Source organism: Rhopalosiphum maidis, chromosome 2 (assembly GCF_003676215.2).
Source record: "Rhopalosiphum maidis isolate BTI-1 chromosome 2, ASM367621v3, whole genome shotgun sequence".
NCBI lineage: Eukaryota > Metazoa > Arthropoda > Insecta > Hemiptera > Aphididae > Rhopalosiphum > Rhopalosiphum maidis.
The window spans coordinates 11,781,896-11,804,727 of record NC_040878.1 but is presented as its reverse complement, the minus strand read 5'-3'; the positions used below and the strand labels follow the sequence as shown (position 1 = coordinate 11,804,727).

General features: G+C 26.3%; 3 protein-coding genes across 3 annotated transcripts; 1 reads left to right on the top strand and 2 right to left on the bottom strand.

The window, feature by feature from the left end:
- Positions 1 to 3,471: 3,471 nt before the first annotated feature.
- Positions 3,472 to 7,975, bottom strand: LOC113554524 (calreticulin-like). Its single transcript, XM_026958405.1, has 5 exons — positions 7,665 to 7,975; positions 7,268 to 7,576; positions 4,644 to 5,104; positions 4,337 to 4,531; positions 3,472 to 4,276 (listed from the first exon to the last, which is right to left on the bottom strand). The coding sequence occupies exons 1-5, from the start codon at positions 7,762 to 7,764 to the stop codon at positions 4,118 to 4,120; spliced, it is 1,224 nt and encodes a 407-aa protein (XP_026814206.1). The 5' UTR covers positions 7,765 to 7,975; the 3' UTR covers positions 3,472 to 4,117.
- A 7,698-nt stretch (positions 7,976 to 15,673) lies between these two features.
- On the top strand, positions 15,674 to 19,131 carry LOC113554525 (mpv17-like protein 2). Its single transcript, XM_026958406.1, has 5 exons — positions 15,674 to 15,965; positions 17,022 to 17,260; positions 18,545 to 18,673; positions 18,767 to 18,845; positions 18,990 to 19,131. Exons 1-4 carry the CDS (start codon positions 15,785 to 15,787, stop codon positions 18,818 to 18,820), a joined length of 603 nt encoding a protein of 200 aa, XP_026814207.1. The 5' UTR covers positions 15,674 to 15,784; the 3' UTR covers positions 18,821 to 18,845; positions 18,990 to 19,131.
- On the bottom strand, positions 18,473 to 22,149 carry LOC113554523 (E3 ubiquitin-protein ligase TRIM23-like). The gene is made up of 8 exons (XM_026958404.1): positions 22,078 to 22,149; positions 21,528 to 21,824; positions 21,168 to 21,452; positions 20,372 to 20,480; positions 19,827 to 20,239; positions 19,531 to 19,770; positions 19,234 to 19,359; positions 18,473 to 19,165 (listed from the first exon to the last, which is right to left on the bottom strand). Exons 1-8 carry the CDS (start codon positions 22,147 to 22,149, stop codon positions 18,986 to 18,988), a joined length of 1,722 nt encoding a protein of 573 aa, XP_026814205.1. The 3' UTR covers positions 18,473 to 18,985.
- Between the last annotated feature and the right edge of the window lie 683 nt (positions 22,150 to 22,832).

Genomic DNA, 22,832 nt, shown 5'->3' with positions numbered 1-22,832 from the left:
TGTTTATGCATTCATCATATTTTTTAATTACATCTAAATTAATGCGGAGTAAGATAAAAATTTGTTTCATCACTTAAAAAAATTAAAATTCATCAATTTAAATTTACATATTTTTGCATATTTGTTCGATTTTTAATTGTTTGATCATATTTTTATATTCATCATGCTTTTAGTGTATATTTTTCGTATTTATTAACGGACTCGGCACGACTAATATTAATAGATCAAAATGTCCGCGGCTGAAGGCTATGTAATACTCACGCCAACCGGGAATAGCCGGTTTTAGCTCGTATCGGTACTTGATTTGGTTTCTAATACTTACCCATGTATATTATTTTACAGTTCGCAAACATCTGTTTTAAATTTTAAATTTTAATAATAATAAATTTTATTTTATTTTTTAAATTATTTATAATTTATTATTTTTAATTTTTAATAAATAAAAAATGTTATTGATGCGTATTTTTATATTTCATACTTTATAGTGCATAATTGCATGCATAATTTTTAATTTTTTAGAACATCAACATCCGCTCCCTAATTACAACATTTTAACTTCAAACATTCACAAAAAAATAATGAGGCTTTAAATTTTGTTTTTAATTTTTCTTGGGTACCTATTAAAATTTAAGATTGTAACTAAAATAATTTACAAACATTCTAACCATTCCTGAATTTTCAAATTTGTACTTATATGTACAAAAAAAAAATGCTCGTACTGCATTTTTACATTTTTTAGTTACTGTAAGAACAAATAATTTTAATAATTTTATAAATACAAATTCTAAAAATTCTAAAACCATAAAAACTTTCATGTATCTACTATCTACTATCTACTATTTATAAACAATTCAAAATGATTCATTTTAACATTTTTAACAATGAAATCATGTACAGAATATACTAATATAATTATACAAATATTTTGTGACATGATGAAAAACACATCATTATTGTAAATTCGTTGCTACAACTAGCATATTGTTATAAATACTGTAATGACGACCAATGACGTTAAAACATTCATTACGATTTTAATATTGTGACAAATATTTAATGCTTATATAGTTTAGAAATTATTTTGAATTATCTAAACATTCTAAACAGATTGAAATATTATTGGAAGTTGTGGGTCATAAGAATCGGAGATTTATTTCCGATAAACGCATTAACTTTGAATTAATTCTAAAAAACTCAACGGAAAGCAAATATGATTTCATGAAGATATTTAGATATAAATTAAATCAAAAATAGATGTTAACTATACGTTTACGAAATTTTATTTTTAATGGTTAATCAAGACGATAGTTTGCAATAGTTAATATAATTTAGCACATATTATGAACTTAAGTTCATATAATTTTATTTTTTTTATTTATTAGTCTTAAAAATAATGTACCGTTCTTAATTAGGTACAAAAAAAAAATTGAAGGTAAAAGAAATATAAGGACTCCACTTCTTAAATTATAATTTTCCAGAGCCTATTTCCATCAGTCCGCCACAGTATATTTATGATTTTTGTTAAATTGTACCTATATTTGAAAATTCAACAAAGGAAAATGTATATAATGTTTAAATGTTTTACATGTATAGCTAAAATATTTTTTTATATTATGTTATTTTATAAATATTCATTGTAAATAATAATTAAATTTACAATGAGGATATTTGAGCAGGTAAAATACATGAGCAAAAAAGACAACAGATAAGCTTACAATTTTTTTTAATTCCGTTCAAAGTAAGAGCTAGCTAGATATTAGCTATTTAACGAAATAGTTTGTTTACAAAAATAACCCACACTTGTTATTTTTTAACATTGTTCGTTTGCTTGAAAAACATTTTTTTAATTTATTACTTATCAATTAAAAGGAAAGTTACACCGATTCAAGTATTAAGCCTGCTCAAAATCTTAATACTATTTAATATTTATAGAAAAACACGATTCATCGTCAATCGTACACTTTATGGTCCGTATGACGGCGTAGCGTATAGGCAATAGAGATACATTATTATAAAATTAGGTAGGTGCTTATAACATGTCAACACTGTTTTTTTAATGCTCATTGGTCAACATTGGTTAATAAAATACATAAAAAAAAAAATAATTTTTTGAGAAAGCGTTGTATCTATGTTGCGCGTGAACAGTAGATCAGAAATTTGATTATATCCAGTTAATTTAGTCGATTAGGTGCGAAATACAAGTTAATATAAACTTATAAGTTATTACTATTATAAATTAATATATCACGCAATATGAAATTAGGGATCTAGGTAGCTTATTTTATTAAATTAGATTCTATTTCTTTGATAATTTGGAATTTTAAGATATCATGCATAACATCTTCAGGTTAACTTCAATGACTCTATGAACAACCAATATAATTATTTATGGGCATACTAGGCATCAGACATCGTCGAAGAATCGTAATAATACGATTTAATATTATCTCAAATCTGCCACAAGAATATGACATTTAATTAATATTTATAATGCTATTAAAACTTTCTATATTTTATTTATTTAATATGTATGCAATGAAAATCATAATTATTTGTTGATTTTGAGAATATTTAGGTTTGAGTTAATAGTTATACTTTGATCAAAATGTCAATAGCATAAGAAAAAATGATATTGTTGAGTATGACATTTGTATACATTGATGATTTGTATTTGTGTCCTAGATAACTGAAATGCGACAGCTCGGTGGTTTCTCAATTCTCATACACTGTTAGAATTAACTAATCATTTGCTGTCACTGTTATTCGCAGGCATAAATTCAGAATATATTTACATGATGGAGGGAGGGTGGAGCTATTTCAGCTATTACTTCTTGGATCCGTGCTTGGCTGTTCCAATGTTATCTTATTTGATTGTACTCCCTGTTCACAGCTATTCTAAACTATTTTTACAAACACTAAATTACTATAAACATTATATTATAATATATTCTTGATACATTTTTACTCCTCTATTAAATAATTAGACACAATTATTCTAAATCTGCATAAGCCCAGTTTGTGGCTGATGAAATGTCTAAGTACTCGCTGCTAACTAACTCAAAAACCAATTGAAGGTCAAACTGAAGTGCTATCATGTGTTGAGAATTATAGTAACATTCGATACAGGTATAACATTTACATTCAGAAATTATGACTTGACCACAAATTTCTCAATATGGTTTACTGCTTTATACTATTCAGAAATATATGTACTACCAAACTATAATAGAAGATACCTTTGACATAATTGTACAAACATAAGTGATTTTTAAAAATATTAATATACAATATATAAACTAAATAATTATTGTTAGATAAAACAACTTTATAATGTTTAATGAAAAGTTTAGTTTAAAAATAATAATTGGATTCCACAATTTAGTAAAACTAATCAAATATTTTTTTAATGAATGTGAATTTTAAAGATTTTATAGCTGAAAACAAATATATAAATTAAAATAAATAACAATATTATACACAATTATATTATATAATTTCATTGCAACCATACAAAATAATATGTACACAACCCATTTGTAAGGGATTAGATTAAGGGGAAAACAAATAAAAACTTTATTTTTATCCTATTCGATTTTTATTTTATACACAATTTTTTTTATAAAATAGTATAAACCTTAAGTAGTGTGGTTTTCTTCTGTTACTGTAGTACTACAAATGTACAAGCCATAAATATTCCATATTGTTGACAAATAAATATATAGAAAAAGAAGATAATTTAAACATATTTGACCTTAAAAAAAACAATGTTTTAAGTAGGATGAATTTACCTAGGGAGTTACTTACAAATGTAAACAAATATATGTATACAAACATCAATATTACAATTATATAGACGGCTGATATTATTTTAAGTTTTTTTTTTACATGATTTGAATTATTGTAAATTAACAAGGATTTCTTAGTAGATATGAGAGGGTTAGAGAAAAAAAATTAACATTAATCGCACACTATGTTAAAAAAAATATAGGTGGAGTGCTCAATGAAAAACAATATGTGGCAGTCCTAAACTGGTCGGATAAAATTTAAAATAAATAATACAGTAAAATTATAATCATATATCAACTTAAACAATGACATTATACACACAGTCTTTTTTTTACAATTCATCGTGGGCTTCTTCAGATTTGGATGCAAGTTCTTCATCTTCCTCTTCATCCTCTTCATCGGGTTGGACATCATCAGATTTCTTTGCTTCTTGTTCTTCTTTCTTTCTTTCTTCTTCATCAAGTGCCTCCTTCATTTTCTTCTCGCCCTCCTAAAAAATAAAATAAATTTTAAAATTACATTCAACATTAAAAATATAAATTGTACTTACATATCTAGATTTCCAAATGGCATCTGCTTTTTCTTTAGCTAATTCTATGTCATCTGTGATCAAAACATTGTTGAAAATAGTACCAGATTTTACTTGCCATAAATCAAAACCAAGAGCACAAATTTCTTTTCTTGCGTATAGTTTATCATCTTGTTTATATTCTGGGTTATCAATTTCAGGATGTACCCATACTCCCTTAAAATATTATAGATAATTTATAATGCGATTCATTAAATTTAAAAACTTTAATACAGTATTCTATAACTATAACAAATAAAAATATAATACAATTTTAATTTATTCATACCTTGTAATTTGGATTATCAATCTGTTTTGGTTTCCATTCACCCTTGAAATCGGGATTATCAATCATTGCTGGTTCCCATTCACCGTCCATTTCATCGTCCCAATCTTCTGGTTTAGTGGCAGCTGGATCAGGAATGTGTTCTGGCTTATCCCAATCTTCTGGTTTCTCATCATTAGGGTCATCAATAGTAGCCTTTTCATCCCAATCTTCAGGTTTCTTAGCTTCAGGATCCTTAATTTTCTTGGGTGGCAAAAAGTCCCAATCGGCTTCTAATTCACCAGATTCTACCTTTTCATTGTCAATTAATACTTCATAAGTATTATCAGACTTCACAATTAGTGTGTAAACATGAGTGTAAACATCATCACGACAACGAATGTCTTTATTGATCAACAAGTTTTTGCCGTTGTAGCTGAAGATAACATGAACTTTCTTTGTACCAGGTCCACAAATGTCAGGTCCTAGAAATAAACAAAACTTTTAGTTTAAAAAAATAAAAATTACAAGAGTTAATTAAATTGAAAATCAAAATATTAAATAAGTAAAAATGATGAAATACAGCATATTAATGGGGAAAAATATTAATTTATTATATAATTTTATGCTATATTAATTCTTAATTTTATTGATATAATTAATCATATAATAATTTATTTGTCAATTATTTATTTTTCTGGAAATAGGTACTCAAATAAATGTAATTACTCAATATTAAAAGGTACTTATATAATGTATATTGTATAGTTTTTTAATAAGCAGATAATATTAGTTATCTCCGAGAAACAGTTATCGAAGTATGAAGTATTCAAATTATTTTAGTGACTGTAAAGAACAAATGTATGTGTGTCACATTACAGCAATCTATCATTATGTACATAAACATATTCCAAAAGTTGAACAGTAAGTTATAAGACTATTTTATAATATAATGTCTATTACTTATTATGCAGAATACTTGAACATTATTATGATCATCAATCAATGAGTCATTTTAAATAGCTATAAAGGTACTTCGGTTTTAAGATTACAAAGCATAATAGTTTATATTGAATTTTGATTTTCAAGTGTTAAGTACCCTAACCTATTAAAACGTCATTTAAATGCAAATTATAAATCACCAATTTTTATTCCAAATTAAAATGATGTTAAATCACTTAAATGTATAAAATAAATTGTAATTTACTAGCATTAGATTATGCCTAATGACAAAAATAAATTTTATTTAAATTAATAAAACTAAAAGATTATAGTCAAAGAAATGTATACCACTTATCAAATAAAATAGTTATTAATTCTATAAATAGTCTCATGTTTTTATATAATTGTAAAGAATTTCTACAGAATAAAACTTTAGTAGTAGAATAAGCTAAAATCTAAAATTAAATAACTAATAAGTACTTAACATTTTATCTCACCTTTAACACCATTATTTATTTTCCTATTTTTATAGTAAAAAAAAAAAGTTATTACATTTATAATACAATATTATAATTAAATATTTATAAAAAGTATAGCCTATTTCTTATTGATTTTCAAAAATAAATTTGAATTACATTCATTGTATGTTGTAAAATAATTGACAGAAATCAACTCATTAACAAACCATGAATAAAAAACATTATGTTTACTTATTGGTAACAAGAGGAAATAAAAAAGGTATTGTTTACAATTTTTTTAAATAAACAAATTCTTAAATAACAATATCTACAAATCAAAAAATATTTATTTAATATTAAATTAGCACTTTTTATTGTACTTTGGATATTTATAAATATATTGCTTATTTAAGTAGATATAAATTAGCCATTACTTGATATTTTTAAGTTTGGGAACAAAATTAAATTTGTTTGTAATGTGATCTTTATTATTTACTTTCATGCATTTTTCTATTTCAAATACTACTTTCATTATGATACAAGTAACTTTCTCTAATCTATATCACTATCATAAAAGAACAGAAATTCATAAACCACAAAAAAAAAAATAATACAAATATTTGTAAAATGTTGATTTTTAACAAACCAAGTCAAATATTTTAAGTTTATGTTAAAAAATATTAAATACAAATATTTTTTAAACATAAAATTAATTTTAAATTAAATTTAAACAGTAGTAAGTACTATTCATTTAGTTATATACTTATATATAGAATATAAACAAGTTCATAAAAAACACTAATAGCTCAAAAGAAATTTTAATTTAATTTAATAGCAAAAGACTTAATTAGATCTTATACATATTATATTTTATTGTAATATCAATTTTAATAAACTCTCTGTAATATTTAATATTTCATTAAGTATCATAAACAAAAACCTATTTTATTGAATTAACTTAGTGTAAATTCAAAGAAATCAATATGTATTTCTCTAGTGTTATTCCAAGCAAAGTATTTAATGTTTATATTTTATATAATCAATGACACAAATAAGAAGCATATTATTAAAAAACTTTATTGAATATTATTTACTTATATTAGGTACCCAATTGATGAAGTTTGTATTTAAGTTTATATAAGACTCCGAATATTCAAATGTAACATACGTGTGAGCATATTACAGTTTTGAAAAGTACTATTAATATCTAATACATCCAATTAATAATAGTAAAAAATATATATTTACCAAACATAATTTCATATGGTGTTTCACCGTGCATTTTCTTTGGTTCCAAATCACAGTTGAACAGCTTAACGTATCCACCACCGCAATCGATATTCTGTTCATGTTTGACTGTGTACTGGATGACGAGGTCTTTGCCTTCATTACTGAATGGCGGGAATTTTTTGGACAAAGCATAGAACCGAGCGTCCTGCGACGTCTGTATACCTTTGTCAGCTTCGACATCATTGTAGAAAGCGCCCGAGCTGTGTACGAATTTACCAAACTCTTTTCCGGGATGTTCCGAGTAAGTCCATTCGCTCTCAAACGAATCTATGGAACGATAAACAATAACATCAAATTAACATTCTCGTTGGCAGAGGTTTAGTCAAACAAATCTCATAATAAGAATAATACGTACCATCAGGGAAGTTTTCTTCAAAGTAGATCTCCGCACTGACGGCTAGGGCGGTAGCCAGACAGAACAGTGCGCATAGCGACAACTTCGTCGGTGCTCGCATTGTGTACGAATATTATACTATATATTTAACGAACGGCGCAAGTCTTCTACCGACGGGAGAACGCCAAATGACGGTGTCGGGATTTGTTGCGACGTCAACGACCAAATGAAAACAGACGAGACCGCCAGCGACGAGAGAGTTCAGGTACGTTTCAGGGGATCGAAGAGTAATGCGTACGCGGGCACTAGTGAGTGGTGACGACGACGGCGGGCAACCGGGATATCTCACTTCGGATATTTGAAGTCAAGACAGATGGACACCGACGATTGGCCGGGTCGTTCAGCCAACCGGCGCACAACACGCCGTGACGGTCGACCGCCGACGCCGCAAATAACCTAAAAATTAAATGCGACACGACCACGGCCGCCGACGAAACCACCGCCACGGACGATAAGTGCCGCCAAAATTTGAACGCATTATATTTAAAATATTATTTTAACCCATCCATCTTTCATTTACGTTAAACTAATAATTATAAATAAATTATTCATGTATAGTCCCATTTTATCGAAGCATTCAGTTTTAACGCGTAAAACATTTTATTTTATTTTTTTCAATTTTTATATTATCAAATATAAATATTTACAACTTTGGATGCAGGTTGTAGATACAATTATTAATTATTATACACTAAATTAATACAATTATATAATTAATAATACAAATGAAAAATTACAATTAAATTACCTTATTGAAACTTGATCTATATAGCTTATTGAGTATCAACTATAATGACATATTGTCTGGTGTAATATTCCAATAAAATGCGTTTATTAGCAAATATTGTGAGATTTGTTAACTAATATCAATTAAAACTAATGAGTAATAATTATTAAAAAAAAATAAAAATAGGAATTGGATAACTTATTTTGTCAAGTTCTTATAGTCATAGTTATACAATTGTGGTTCCCATCACATTTATGATACCATAAGAAAAATAAAAATAATCTACCTCATGACCATATTTATAATTTTGACACCACGTCACCCACGGGGCACTTATGGGAAAGTTCATTTTAAAATGAGCTAGTTCAAATTCAAGTCCAAGACATTAAATATAGACGTGTTCTTTCCCATCACTGGCTACAACCAATAAAATTATTGACTAACGATACTGGAACAAAAAAACAATGAACGTATTTATGTATAATAGTCATCGCCGAGCTTAAAACATAATTTTTAATATATTTTGTTGGTCAATCAGGTAATTAACTAGTTTATTTTATGAAAAACTATATTGTTTTTTTTTTTTTAGTTTTTATTACAAATGTTTAATAAAAAACAAAATATTAACATAAATACATAACAATTAATAACTATTTAAATTAAATTCTGGAACAATTTGCAGTCCCGAAATATTTAGTTATTGGAATATTGGGAGTATTAGAACTCTATAGTCAGCAAGCTAAACCGGGATTTGTAAGTTATGGTAACCCTAGATACTAGATAGGTCACAGGTGTGACCTATACAGTGCAATGTAGTTAAGCAAATACAAATTATAAAAGGTGTATATATAATTCTTTGTAATTTTTATAATCTTTAAGTACGTAGGTATGTATACGTACTTAAAGATTATAAAAATTATACGTATATACAATAATTATAAAAAAGAGATTTATATGACTTTTGTATTTTTTTTTTCTATTGTTTGGTGAAAAAATATCTATAGTTTATACTAATTTATATTTCATGACCAAACAATTATGCAGTATATGCAATTTTATTTTGAATATTTTTGTATTATATTTTTAGAGCAACTTTAGGATTTTTTAAATGTACAGTTCTGCTTGAGTGCTCTTTTTATGACTAAGCAAATCGTGAAATACAAAATAAATAATAATTTTTTAAGATTTATATAATAAATAATAAAAATATATATATATATGTGTGTGTGTGTGAGCAGCCGTCTAATAACAGTGAAAACTTTTGAAACTGTATAGTATGGGTCATCAATAATAATATATTATTATTATACAGTGCCGCAGAAAAATTCGAGGAAATTTAAAAAAAAATGTATGTATGCACTTGTTTTATTCTCGTAGATAAAAAAATATATTTTTATAAACACTGAGATATACCCATTGATTTGTTCAAAAACAAGGCTAATAAGCAATAGCTTCGAGGAAGCCGGTAGGTAAATAAAAAGCAGTTGCACACTATAGAAATACTGCAAGTACTTATAACAGTTAATTCAAATTATTTTAATGTAGAATTTAGTTTTCATTAATTTAAATAATAATATACTTATTAAAAAATAAAACCGGTGCTTCAGCCTCTTCAATTATAAATTTATAAAGTTTTGCTTGTATATTATATACCTACGTGGCTTGTTGCTATAGAGCTATACATACGTGGTCACATCCTACAGGTTTATACAAAATACATAGATTTATATCATTTTAATTTTATCATATATATGTAACATAAATAATATATTATCATATAAAAATACGCACTTATTATATTATTACGTGATCTTAGATAATAAACAAATACCTAACCAAACGGATATGAAACCATAATTAACTTATTATATGACTATTGACTCTAGTCTATAATATATATGTATAGTGTGACTATATTTTACTATTTATATATTATATATTTGCAGTATACACAGTATATAATACACTATACACTGTATTATAGTAATTAAAAATAAATATATATATATATTATTGTATAAGATTGTACTGCAGAGTGTAGACTATTGACCAGTAATGACAAGTATATCAATATCTATATATACAACAAAATTATTAAACTACTACGATTACGTACTAAATAACCGGTATAATGGGTTGTGAGTGCTATAAATATACGTGTAATTATTGATTTAGAAAAATATTTGAAATTAAATTGATATATTTTTTCGATATTCTTTAAATTTATGTTGATGCAATTAGTTGTTCTTATAGTAATTAAAAAATATGAAAATTTCATATTACCAAAAATCTTTTGTTTTTTGTTTTTTAAGTACTTGATGTTAAATATTGTTAAATTAGATTTTTAAACAAAAAATTTAAAAATGACAATCTTTTGGATTTTATTAATTTTGTTGTAATTTAAATGACTTTATGAGCCATAAATCATTATTTATTATTGAATTAAAATTCAGCATATAAATTATGCAGTGAATTACTCGATTATGATGAGGAACCTAAATTTATAATATCCAACAGAGCGATGACTTCCTCAGTTTTTAATTTTTACAATATTATTCTATATATATATTCTTCCTAATGCGAAGGTATAATAGACAATCGCGAACGCAGATGGGTAGGAGGAGTGGTTGGCGTTGGCGGTTTAAACTCCCTCCGAAATATCGGGAACAAAAAATAAATTACCTGACCTACAAATGAATAGTATGATATTTATGTATATTTTTTTTAAAAAACCCACCGAAATTTTTACCTGCGTTCACGTCTGATATAGGTATTGCATTATTTGCCAAATACGGTATACTGCAAAAGTACAGCATAATTACCTATTAAACGGAATAATATGGTATCGTGTATACCATCACTAATAAATTAATATTTATGCCATTATACCTACATAAATGTAAATGATCTAATAAAATAAAATAATTGAACAATGTACTTATTTAAAATAATATTCATGTATACAATGAAAATTTATAGTACCAAATTATTATTATAATATATTAATATGTGTAGATAAATGAAAATGTGTTAGTGTGTATAGTAAATTATTTAGAATTATAAATTGGCCTATTTTAATTGGCAGGTTACAATATACTGCAGTATACATTTCCTCGTTTAAAGTTAAGCTAGAAATATGAAACTATAAAAAACTAAAACTATTTTCAATTTCTGTTTAATAATTTCTAGTTTCTACCATTTTAATACTACGAATTTTTGATAATTCTGTACAAATGTCAAATATGTAGATATATAATATATATATATATATACGGTGTCCTGTGACGATTTATCCATTGCGGTATCTCCTGAAATAATATAGATATCATAATTCTGATTTTTTAATAAGATTTACAGGGACAAAAACTACAAATATGTTGTGTTTTAATTTATATTTATGTTTTGGTAAAAAGTTAAAAAATATTTTTATTTATTTAATTATTTAAAAAAAATTGAGGATAACCATTTTGTAGAGTTCATTTTTCTGAAAATATTGACGTTTCAACATTTTAATTTCATTAATCTCCTAGTTTTTAATATTTTTTCTAGTTTTGAGAAGCCGGCCGATTAGTTTGCCGGCCGTACGAGCACGCGTTTAATACAATGATACCACTACCGTATAAAAAAATTAGCAGTTTTTTTTATGGGTAAATCTTCACGGGACACTCTGTATATAAAATACAATATAATAATAAATATTAATAGGTTGGAAGGACAATATTTTAGAACAGGCGTATGTGGTGAAACGTCTGATTAATATATTATTTAATATTAAATACTATTTGCATACCACAGATCAACAGATGGTGTGTACAATTATGTTAACCGAGAATCGTGATGTATCAATATACGATAGTACACGTGTATTGCATAATATAAAATAGCTTCAACAGTAAACATAAATTAAATTAATTACCTATGTTTAATCATAGTCCATAGATGATGAAACTTATACAAATACTCTAACATGACATAAAACTGTAAATATTGGTTATAGATAGACCTATATATAGTGGCTATATTATTGTAAAAAATAATAATTAAAAAAAAACTGCAGGTATACCTAGACGTAAATAAAATAAGTAGTGATAAAAGAGAAAAAAATACCTATAATACTAGTATATATTATACTATATATTATAATGTAATATTATTATTATGTATTATAGATATAGTGTTTTATAAAAAGGTACATATTCTAATATTTAATAATACAATAGGTATCTATCAACCGACATTATTTTTGATGCATTTAACATGGGTTTTCAATTTATTTAATATCTGTACAATATCTATAATTTGTTAACACTTTAAAAGAACCGTATATCCAGTGGTATTTAAATGGCGAGAGACCTAGATAGGTTACCGCTTTCTAAACTTATTCTAGTGCAATGTGACAATGTGTAAATACATAGGTGTAGTAATTATTCTAAAATTCATCATTTATCATAGGTTCCATGTATTATGGTAGTTATTAAAACATAAACATTTATTATAAATTATTTTTAGAGAGAATAGGAATAGGGAGGCCAACAATTATTATAAGGAAGGGCCACAAAAAATTAAAAATGAGTTTATTTTAATATCTAACTGTCTAAGGTTAGGCCAGTGGTAGGGCCAGGCATTTTTAAGTAGGGCCATGGCCCTACCTTGCCTGTTCTGGCGCCACCACTGGAAAAAACGTGAGATATATGTTTGTACCTACTACCATTGATTAAATATTATATACATTATACATATTTAATCAATGCTACTACCTACAAGCAAAATGTTTTTTCTCTTCCTATTCCGCTTGAGATTTTATCAAAAACCACGTTATCTATTGCTTACATTTAAAACTATAAAATCAATTAATTAAGTATTAACATCTTAACCTAAGCGTTTACGGCACTATTTATAATGTACCTAAGACAAATGATTTCTTTAAAAACATTAAAAAAGTAATAAATTTAGGTATCTACTATACATATACGTGTCGTTAATCGTTAGTAAATAAAAGAGGTGTTACCAATCGATTTCATCCTTTACACGATATTAATGTAATTTTAATTTTGTATACCTATATAATTATATAATAAATTTGCTTATTGTAATGGGCATGGATCAATTGCGCCTAACACAATATTTTTGTTTAGGGTCAGTATTATACCAATTACGCTCCTTGTATTTTAGGGTTTGTATACCAATTGCGCTTATATAACACATACTAAAATGCTTGAAAATTAAAACTTATTTATTGATCAATTGATTACTGATGAAAGTGACTGGGTATAATATATTTTATAACAGTATCGGGAATTTTATGAAACGTTTTTATTATTACACACATTTGATGACACAAGTTAGGTTAAAATAACTTATAAAATGCGAAAATAAATTATTTATTTATATTATATTATATATTATGTATTAACATTTGAAAAGAATCAGAGTGTGCTATTAATATTGTACAAAAGTTTAGTATTTTAAATTTGAATTATAATGTAATAATGTAACTAGTAGGTTTAGTAGGTATTTAATTTTGAATAATTGACGATCAAAAAATAACTTGTAAAATGAGAAAAAAACAATTATTTATTTATTTATATTATATTATGTATTAATATTCACATAAAAATCGGTTAGTGTTTTCATTTATTATATAATAATTATAACTAATAAATGTTCCTTTTTTTTTTTTTCTAATTGGTATATAAAAAGTAATTTTAGGCGCAATTGGTAAACTGCCATTGTAATATAGCTGTAAGATTTCCTTTAAATAATAATAAAAAAAAAATAAAATCGTTAATAAGTAATATTATTGAATAGATAGTTATTCAGGAATTAATTAATATATTATTAACATAACCTTATCATAATGGAAACATTGGAAACATGTACATATGTCATATAGCCGTGTAGGTAATAGGTGACATATATAAAAATAAAGTTGTTTAAAATTAGATAAACATAAAGGAATTTAAAATAACAAATATTGCCAACTATTTTAATGATCAATTATGTATCTATATAATAGCATAAAATCAATAATAGCAGGCAACTTATTCATCATGACATATGACACTATGTCATTATTCATTATTTAATATGAATTATTTACAAACAACGATAAACACCAACTACCTGTTGTATACCTATCATTCATGTACTATAGTATTTACTATCGGCTACCTATGTATAATTGATATAATAATATTAAATACTAATAACTTGTAAACAAAACGTATAAAACATAACTGATTATGCGATTATAAATATATCACCATATATTATATGATTTATGACTTTTATATAAGAGGTATTGGAATTTTCAATAACCACCGATAATATGTTATATTATTATGACACAATTAGCGAGACATATTTTAAACGTTTGATTTTCATTGATTTTAAACTAGGTTAATATTAAAATAAGTAAATATTACAATAATATAAAAATACATTTATATGTATACCTTAAGTAAATACGAGTACATCTAGGTCTTTAAAAAATCATTATAGCTCTTCTTCCCGAAATTCTATTATTATTTCGTTTATTACACTTACACCAAATTTAACGTCTTGATACTGTTCGTCTGCACATTTGTACTATAATTTAATTCTTCGGTTTTCCAGATCCTCCCCACCCGAAATTGTTAAGATTTTTTGCGCCTATGCATAGATCTACTCCTGCTTAGTATGTTAACTATAGTATATACATAATAGCTGATGACTGTTGTATTGAAATTGGTGGACCACAACTTGCATATATTATCTAAAGCTAAAATAAATTAATCAATTCGATAATGAATTACAAATTATAACAAGAAAAACGCAAAAAATTGTTATGCAAATACTTATTAACCTATTCCTATTATAAAGTTTGGTAATATTGGTACCTATTGCTTAAAGTAATTATAATGATTAACCAACAAAATAAACTGTACAGTTTTAAAATTGGACGCGTGCTCATATTTTATTTTTCGTTGGCTATATGCTCGAAGCCATAAACCGTGATCAAACACAAAGCTACAGAGGTATAGGTACATATAACAATTAACATAATCTAGAACAACAATAACACGTCGATTTCAATATACGTGGTATTTACTATTTTATTATTCAAAACGGCCGGCATTTAGCCAAGATTGTTTGACTATGTACATACAAAATGAAAAACTACTTTAAAATAATAAACCTTGTAGTGTACTACATACGGACTGCAGTATACATTATTAATTTATCGGTAGTCGATAAACCTAAATTCGCGCGCCGATCGGAACATTTTTCATTTTGTCTCCATTCGTTACCTTAACCGAACGCACGTTCCGGTATAAATTATTTAAAATAAACTAATATTATATTCATATTAATAATGTCTGCGGGGAGAAAAATGTGGGCGGTAATGACACGGACGGCGGTGTACGTGTTCGACAAATATCACTTCTCTGTCAACACATTCAGCGGATCCGCGATGATGTGTATTGGTGATGTCGCGCAACAGAACGTAGAACGTTACCACGGGTTGTCAGAGGGTTACGACTGGTCGAGAACCGGCAAGTACCTACGCATACGATCGGAAATTATGGTCAATATTTTGGAGGGAGGAGGGCTATTAAAATATTTGATTATTATTTCATATGGACAGTGGCGTACCCAGGGGAGGTTATGTCCCCATTGATATTTTTTTCCTGACTTTCATAAAACAAATTATTAGATATTAGAGTTGTTATAAAGTCATTACTTTTGGTTATTAGTAATAACTAATAGGTTATTGCTTATAAATTATTGACCCATAAGCCATAAAGCTCCTTATTTGTGTCTTTGGATCACCGCATAATAAATTAATTTAAATGTATTATTATACTTATAAGTTATAATTAAAGAGTAAAGACCGGATTTAATTGATATTGCAACTTTTTTTTTAATAAATAAAATCTGTCAATGTGTACTTTATTTTCTCTCATTCTCTGTCTATTTAATTTTATAATGATATTTTTTGCAATTTCCCACGTTTTTGAATTTTTTTTAAATTGTGTGTGATGTTTTAATGAAAAAAATACTTAACTAAACTAAATTTATTATTACATAATTAGATTATTTAACAATTATAAATAATTTAATACATAAAATCTAAATACATTATGACATATTTCGTTTATTTTAGGAAAAAAAGCTTTCCTATAAAAATAAAATATAGACAAATAATTTAATATAAATATATACAAATTAAAACGATTCAATAGCATTCTTTACTAACGTTATAATCTTATTAGTTATTATTACCTATTACGTTACTTATATAATATACAAGTAATATAATAAATAATAATTGTATAAGTTGCTGCCAGCTGCAATCTGCATTTTTGTTCTAAGCATATTTTTTTTTTAAATGTTGGGGGGGGGGGTGATTTCTGAAAATTTTTTCCCATTAATCTTTTGAAACCGTAAAAATGTTGCAGGAAGGCTAAATCTAAGTTAAATGGATAAGCTATTCTCCCCTCCCCCTTGATGACAATCGGCGTCCGCCGACGACAATATTTGTCATTAGGTGTTTTTGAAGATTTTAATGGGTGTACCGTTTATGTTAATATGGTTCTGGGCGTATTTAGCGCGAATTGCCGTAATAGGCAGCATTCTGGGATCGGTACAGCATATTTTTTATCGGTCACTGGACAACCGATATCCAGCCAGGGACCCACTCACGATATCCAAAAAGTTATTCATTGACCAAACGTTGTGCACACCACTTATAATCGCAGTGTTCATCTACGGGCTAGGTTTCCTGGAACACAAGACTTTGGACAAGATCAACGAAGAGTTTAAAGACAAATGTGCAATGATATTTTTGGTAAGCTGCAGCCATAGACTGATAGTCTAAGCAACACTACACACACAATGAATACAAATTTGAATTTAATAAATACCTTAAATTGGTGTCAAAATAATAATAATAATAATAATAAGGGTTTTTTTAATCAATAATACCTAGTTATTAATAGGGCTAGGATTTCTATGCAGTAAAAAATTGTAAAATATGAATTTTATTTACCAAAATATGCAAAAACAATTTTTTTTTTTAAATATTAGTTAATATTATTACATGTTTTAAATTTTCAAATGTAAACGACCGGTGATTTAAATTGACTGGAACTGCTTTCCACATCACACGATGTTGTTGGAGCATACTTAAATTACATAATTTGTCCCGAATTTAATGTAATATTAACATCTTTTACTTTTGTTTTATAATCACAGTTTATAATTTTACACATTTTTCGAAATGTTTTGAATCCCTTATTCTTCTTTAGTATTATAAGTTCATTCTAGTTTAAATAGATAGTATATTTACGATAATTCGAAAAATAAACCAATAATTATAGATGTTTATTAAATAAACATCAATAATTAACAAGATTCTCAATGATTTATATATTATATGCATTATGTTCAAAATATGGAAAAAAAATTGTACTATTTAATCAAAAATAAGTCAAATTGTGGACAACCTGACAACCAATCAATTTAGACTTAAGGAAAAAAACATGCAAATGCATAGAAATCTTAGCATTCCTAGCCCTAGTTATTAATAATAGATTAAATCATCAATAGGACAGTGTTATATGGAAATAATATTTTACTTTGTGCAAGCAGTTTGAAGAACAATTTTGTTTAATATTAGTTGGTTATAAATATTATCAATGCTATAACAAATTATAATGTATTCCGGTTAAAAATTTCATTTTCTTTAAAATATAAATTAATATTTTGCATAACATATCATTGATAAAAAATAACTATAAATATTACGTTAAATGTTTTTATTTAGAAATGCACATGTTTTTTTATGTTAATTTAAGTTACACTACCTATTTGGCTAACATTCAAATATGGTACTAAAATAGTTATTAACATTGTAGTTTCATAGTAAAAATAAGTGCCAACAAATTTTTTTTTACACAACAAATAATTAAAACATTTATTTATCAACTATTAGTAATTAAAACTTTTAAAATTGATTCTTAAATAATTACTAATACATTTTTAATTGTTATTTACCTAAAAAATAATTTTTATTTATAATTAATAAATTATACAAGAATAAATTAATTGCATTATTATTGGATATTTTTAGGTTGACTGTGCTGTTTTTGTTCCAACACAATACATTAACTTCAAGTTTTTAGACCCAAAATACAGACTTCTATTTACAAACATGGTGTCTATTATGTATGATACTTTTCTCTCTTATATTAAGTATACAGTAAGTAGTTTTTTGGTTTCAAATAGCATTTATCTTACATGGCAATAATATAAAACAATAGTATTCAAAAGAATATTTTTAAACAATTTTCAGCACGATATTCTCAAAGAAATGGAAAAACAAAATAACAATAACAATAAAAGTTGAAATATATAGTCAATCTCAACAAAAGGTAAAACATATTTTCAGATATAATATAAATAAATATTTGTATTAAAAACGAAACTAAGGTGAATAAATAGTTGATGTATGTAATTTAAAGTAATTCATATGTTTTAGAAATATATTTAAAATTTTTTAAACATTATATTATTAGTTGAGATCATGGACACCAGAAGCAACCAGTTGTCTAGCAAGCCAATCAAGGCCATCATGAAGACCAGCACCACTTTGTGCGTCACAAGCTTGAATATGCCAACTACGCCCGCAGCACAATTTATACAATCCAAATAATTCAGTAATAGTTTCAATTGTAACACATCCATGAATATCCTTAAAAATACAGACAAAAATTTTTTTTTTAAATTATTAAACTAATTTGAAGAAAAATAAAATCATACTTGTTTGTTGGCTAAAATCAATAATGCAGCATCTTTCAATTCTTTTTCTGTCATCAGCTTAGATAACTCGTTAGATGATTCTAACAATCTTTGTGGGTCACTGGAGTCAATCACAAAAACAACTGCCTAAATGTCACATTCATTGTTATAAAACCATTTTACAAGTCAATACTCTAATGTCGTTATATAGTTAATACTTAATAATACAAGACATTTTTGATAGCATCGTTGTTGATGGGGTATGTTATATTATAATTTATTAATTTAAAAATAAAATATTATCTTAATAAACCAAACCTGTGTATTTAGATAGTAATGCTTCCACAATGGTCTCAATTTAGGTTGTCCACCGACATCCCATATTGTAAACTTCATGTTTTTATAATCAACAGTTTCTACATTAAATCCAAGAGTGGGAATCATAGTCATAAATTCATTTTGTTTCAATTTGAAAAGTACACTAGTTTTTCCTGCTCCATCTAATCCTAAAGTAACTACACGAATTTCCATTTTTGGTCCAATGTGCACTCTATTATCCTACAGTGATTAAACAATTAATTAAAATTATAAACTATAAATTATAAAGTTCTCACTTTTGTAAAAGTTATAGGTATACTGGGATCAGGTTGTAATTGTTCTGGACCAAGTTCAGTAAACATCTGTTTATGTTTTTCAATAACATTTAGAGCTTGATTAATATCTGCACTGGCAGATATGACACGGAAATCATCCTGCCTAACAGCTTGCTCACATTGCACACATATGACAGCCACTTGGGATAACGATGATGCTAAATCTTCTTGCAAGCTTCTCAGTGAGCCTAATCTTTCTCTTACATGTGTATCAACTGCACTTAAGGCAGCAGCTTCTTGTACTTGTAATGTTTCGCGTAGATGTTGGAAATACAATTGAACTCTAGCACGAGCCAAAGAACATGTACCAGGATTACTTTCTTCGTCAACTGAACCATTTGAATCTAAACCTTCTAAACGTAACATAACTTGATCTGAAAATGTTGTTTATTTATAATATTAATAACAAATAATTTTAATTTCATTTAATTATATTACAAATTTGAAGAGGCAATTTATTTAAATAATTCTTCGTTACTAATATTAACAATATTACACACACTAACCTAATCTTTGAATAGTGTCATTCATTTCTTCCATTAAATTACGCATTAAAGGTCCAGCGCTTTTCACTTTTGATCGTATATTTTCTGCTTCAGTTTCTACTAGCGTATGCTGAAATATGCATAAAATATGTATATAAGCATTCAAATTAATATTTGATGTGAGATTTTGCATTTCTTAAGAGGAAGACAAAATGTATGCGATGTATCCATCTTACAAACATGTACTGCATATCAAATGTGCATTCAGTAAAACCAATTTTTTATTATTAACTTTAATATTAAAATGAATTGACCAATTCCAGTGAAACTTCCATATAACGAAGTCGAATAAGCAACAAAAAAAATTTGTAATATGGAGGAATTCGTTAAATAGAGTAACGTTCTCATTATTAAAGATGGTCATATTTCTTAAAATATTTTGTTAAATAGAAAATTTTATAAAATGGAAGTTTCACTGTATTAAATTTAATGATTAGAATACTATATAAGCGCATCCATCACAGATTTTTTTTAAATTTTGAAGGATTTATCAACATTTTAAAATTGTAATATTTAATATAGTTATAACTTAATTTAAAAAAATATATCAACAAGTTTATGAGGTACTTTAGATTATATTTTTGCCTTTAAATTAGATATTAGGTCAATTGACTTTTAAATATACATTTATTATATTTAAAAAAATTAATATCAAAGTTAACAAAACAAAATTGGTACTTCTGAATGTAAATTAAATGCAATGTTGTATGAATGTAAGACAGAGATAAAATATGTGGGTCTTGGTATTTCTTAATACCTTATGATTTTTATGAGTCCCATAATCTTTACACACAAAACACATTAAGGGAGGTGATGGTTGATGGCAATTATCTTGCAAGCAAGTAAACTCGGCCACATGAGATGGATGTAATGGGCATCGAGGTCTTTCTTGTGGTTTTTCTGATAATGGAACACGGCGGTGTTTAGCTAATGTCCGTGTACTATGAGTTTGTTCAGAACAATAAAAACATAAATTTGTACAGCATATAGTGCAATAAAGAACAGCAATATGATTTTCGTTTTCATCACAAATTATATGCAACTGTAAATTAAACAATATACAAAAATCAATAAAAATTTCAAGTTAATAAATCTTTGCTTTTTTTTAGTATATTACTTGTTCTTCTTTTTCCATTGCTTCAGCATTTAAGTATGAGTTAATATTCATTTCTGCTTTGTTGGTTCTTTGTAAACGTTCAAGCAATTCCAATAATGCAAAATTCTTTTTTAATCCCCAAACTCCTGAGGATCCTATAGGAGTTGTTTGTCTGTCAAATGGGCACTGAACTGAAGAACATCGTTGGTATAAACGTAACAAACATGAATGACAAATTGTGTGTCCACAATAGAGTAGACGTGGAACCTTGTCTCCTTGAAGAGTGAATACATCTTCACAAACACGGCATTCTAAAACCTATTAGAAATAATAAAATAAGTATGTTATATATAAAAAAAAAAAAATAATTAATATTATGTACCAAATATATTCTATTTAAGTGACTTAAAAATACATAATTGCACTTATAGGCATTAGACATTATGTAATGGGCATAAAACTAAATGCAACTATACATTTTTAATGACAAACAATTATATGAATAATATGTATGTCCTATGATAATAAATTACTAAGAAAACTTATAAAGTAATAAATAATTATATCTTACGTCTGATTTGTCTGGTATTGATGCTATTCGTCCAAATGAAAGTGAATTATAATCAAATGAACTACCACTCATTTTAATTCATTGAATACTTCAATATGAGAATTATATAAATTATTAAAATTTATAATCAATTAATACTTAATGCAACTTCAAAAAAATTGAATACAAATGTAGTAGTATTATACTATTAAATTAATGGTACATAGTTTATAACACGAACTAAGGTAGTAAGATATGTTAGTCACTTAGTTCGTAGTTTTTAAATACCAATTCTCAATCATCATTCAATATAAAGTAATATTATGTTGATAAAGTATTATCATTCATGCTCAGCTGTTTCCTTTTTATGATTACCGACTCTTTCGAGTTTCGTTCACCGTTCGCCTCGTTTGTAAGTACTGAGTAATGAGTACCTATATAATAAATATTTTTGTGACAAGGTCAATCGCAGGGGGTGGTGGGGGGGGGCACGGCCCCCCGCTTATTAGGATAATTTGTTTAAAATTTCGATGTTTTCTTCTACTTATTATACGTTATATATGTATAATATTAAGGGGGTCTGGAGGTATGTAGGCATTTTATACAATAACTATAAAAATGTCATCTAAATAAACATTAAGAAATAATACTCCATCATCTGATCCAGTAGATTGCTATTAAAAATAAATTTTCATTCCATACTTAGATTCATTAATTACATCATTGAACGACAGATTTGTAGTTTTTGAAAAATTTGAAGTTTTCTCAATTCATCC

Coding starts and splice junctions, on each gene's coding strand:
- LOC113554524 (XM_026958405.1), bottom strand. CDS start 7,764: ATGCGAGCACCGACGAAGTTGTCGCTATGCGCACTGTTCTGTCTGGCT. Junction 7,577..7,664: donor TGAAGAAAACTTCCCTGATG/GTACGTATTATT, acceptor ATCGTTCCATAG/ATTCGTTTGAGAGCGAATGG. Junction 4,277..4,336: donor CCATTTGGAAATCTAGATAT/GTAAGTACAATT, acceptor TTTATTTTTTAG/GAGGGCGAGAAGAAAATGAA.
- LOC113554525 (XM_026958406.1), top strand. CDS start 15,785: ATGTCTGCGGGGAGAAAAATGTGGGCGGTAATGACACGGACGGCGGTG. Junction 15,966..17,021: donor TTACGACTGGTCGAGAACCG/GCAAGTACCTAC, acceptor GGGCGTATTTAG/CGCGAATTGCCGTAATAGGC. Junction 17,261..18,544: donor AATGTGCAATGATATTTTTG/GTAAGCTGCAGC, acceptor GGATATTTTTAG/GTTGACTGTGCTGTTTTTGT.
- LOC113554523 (XM_026958404.1), bottom strand. CDS start 22,149: ATGAGTGGTAGTTCATTTGATTATAATTCACTTTCATTTGGACGAATA. Junction 20,481..21,167: donor GGACTCATAAAAATCATAAG/GTATTAAGAAAT, acceptor TGCATATTTCAG/CATACGCTAGTAGAAACTGA. Junction 20,240..20,371: donor TGACACTATTCAAAGATTAG/GTTAGTGTGTGT, acceptor CAACATTTTCAG/ATCAAGTTATGTTACGTTTA.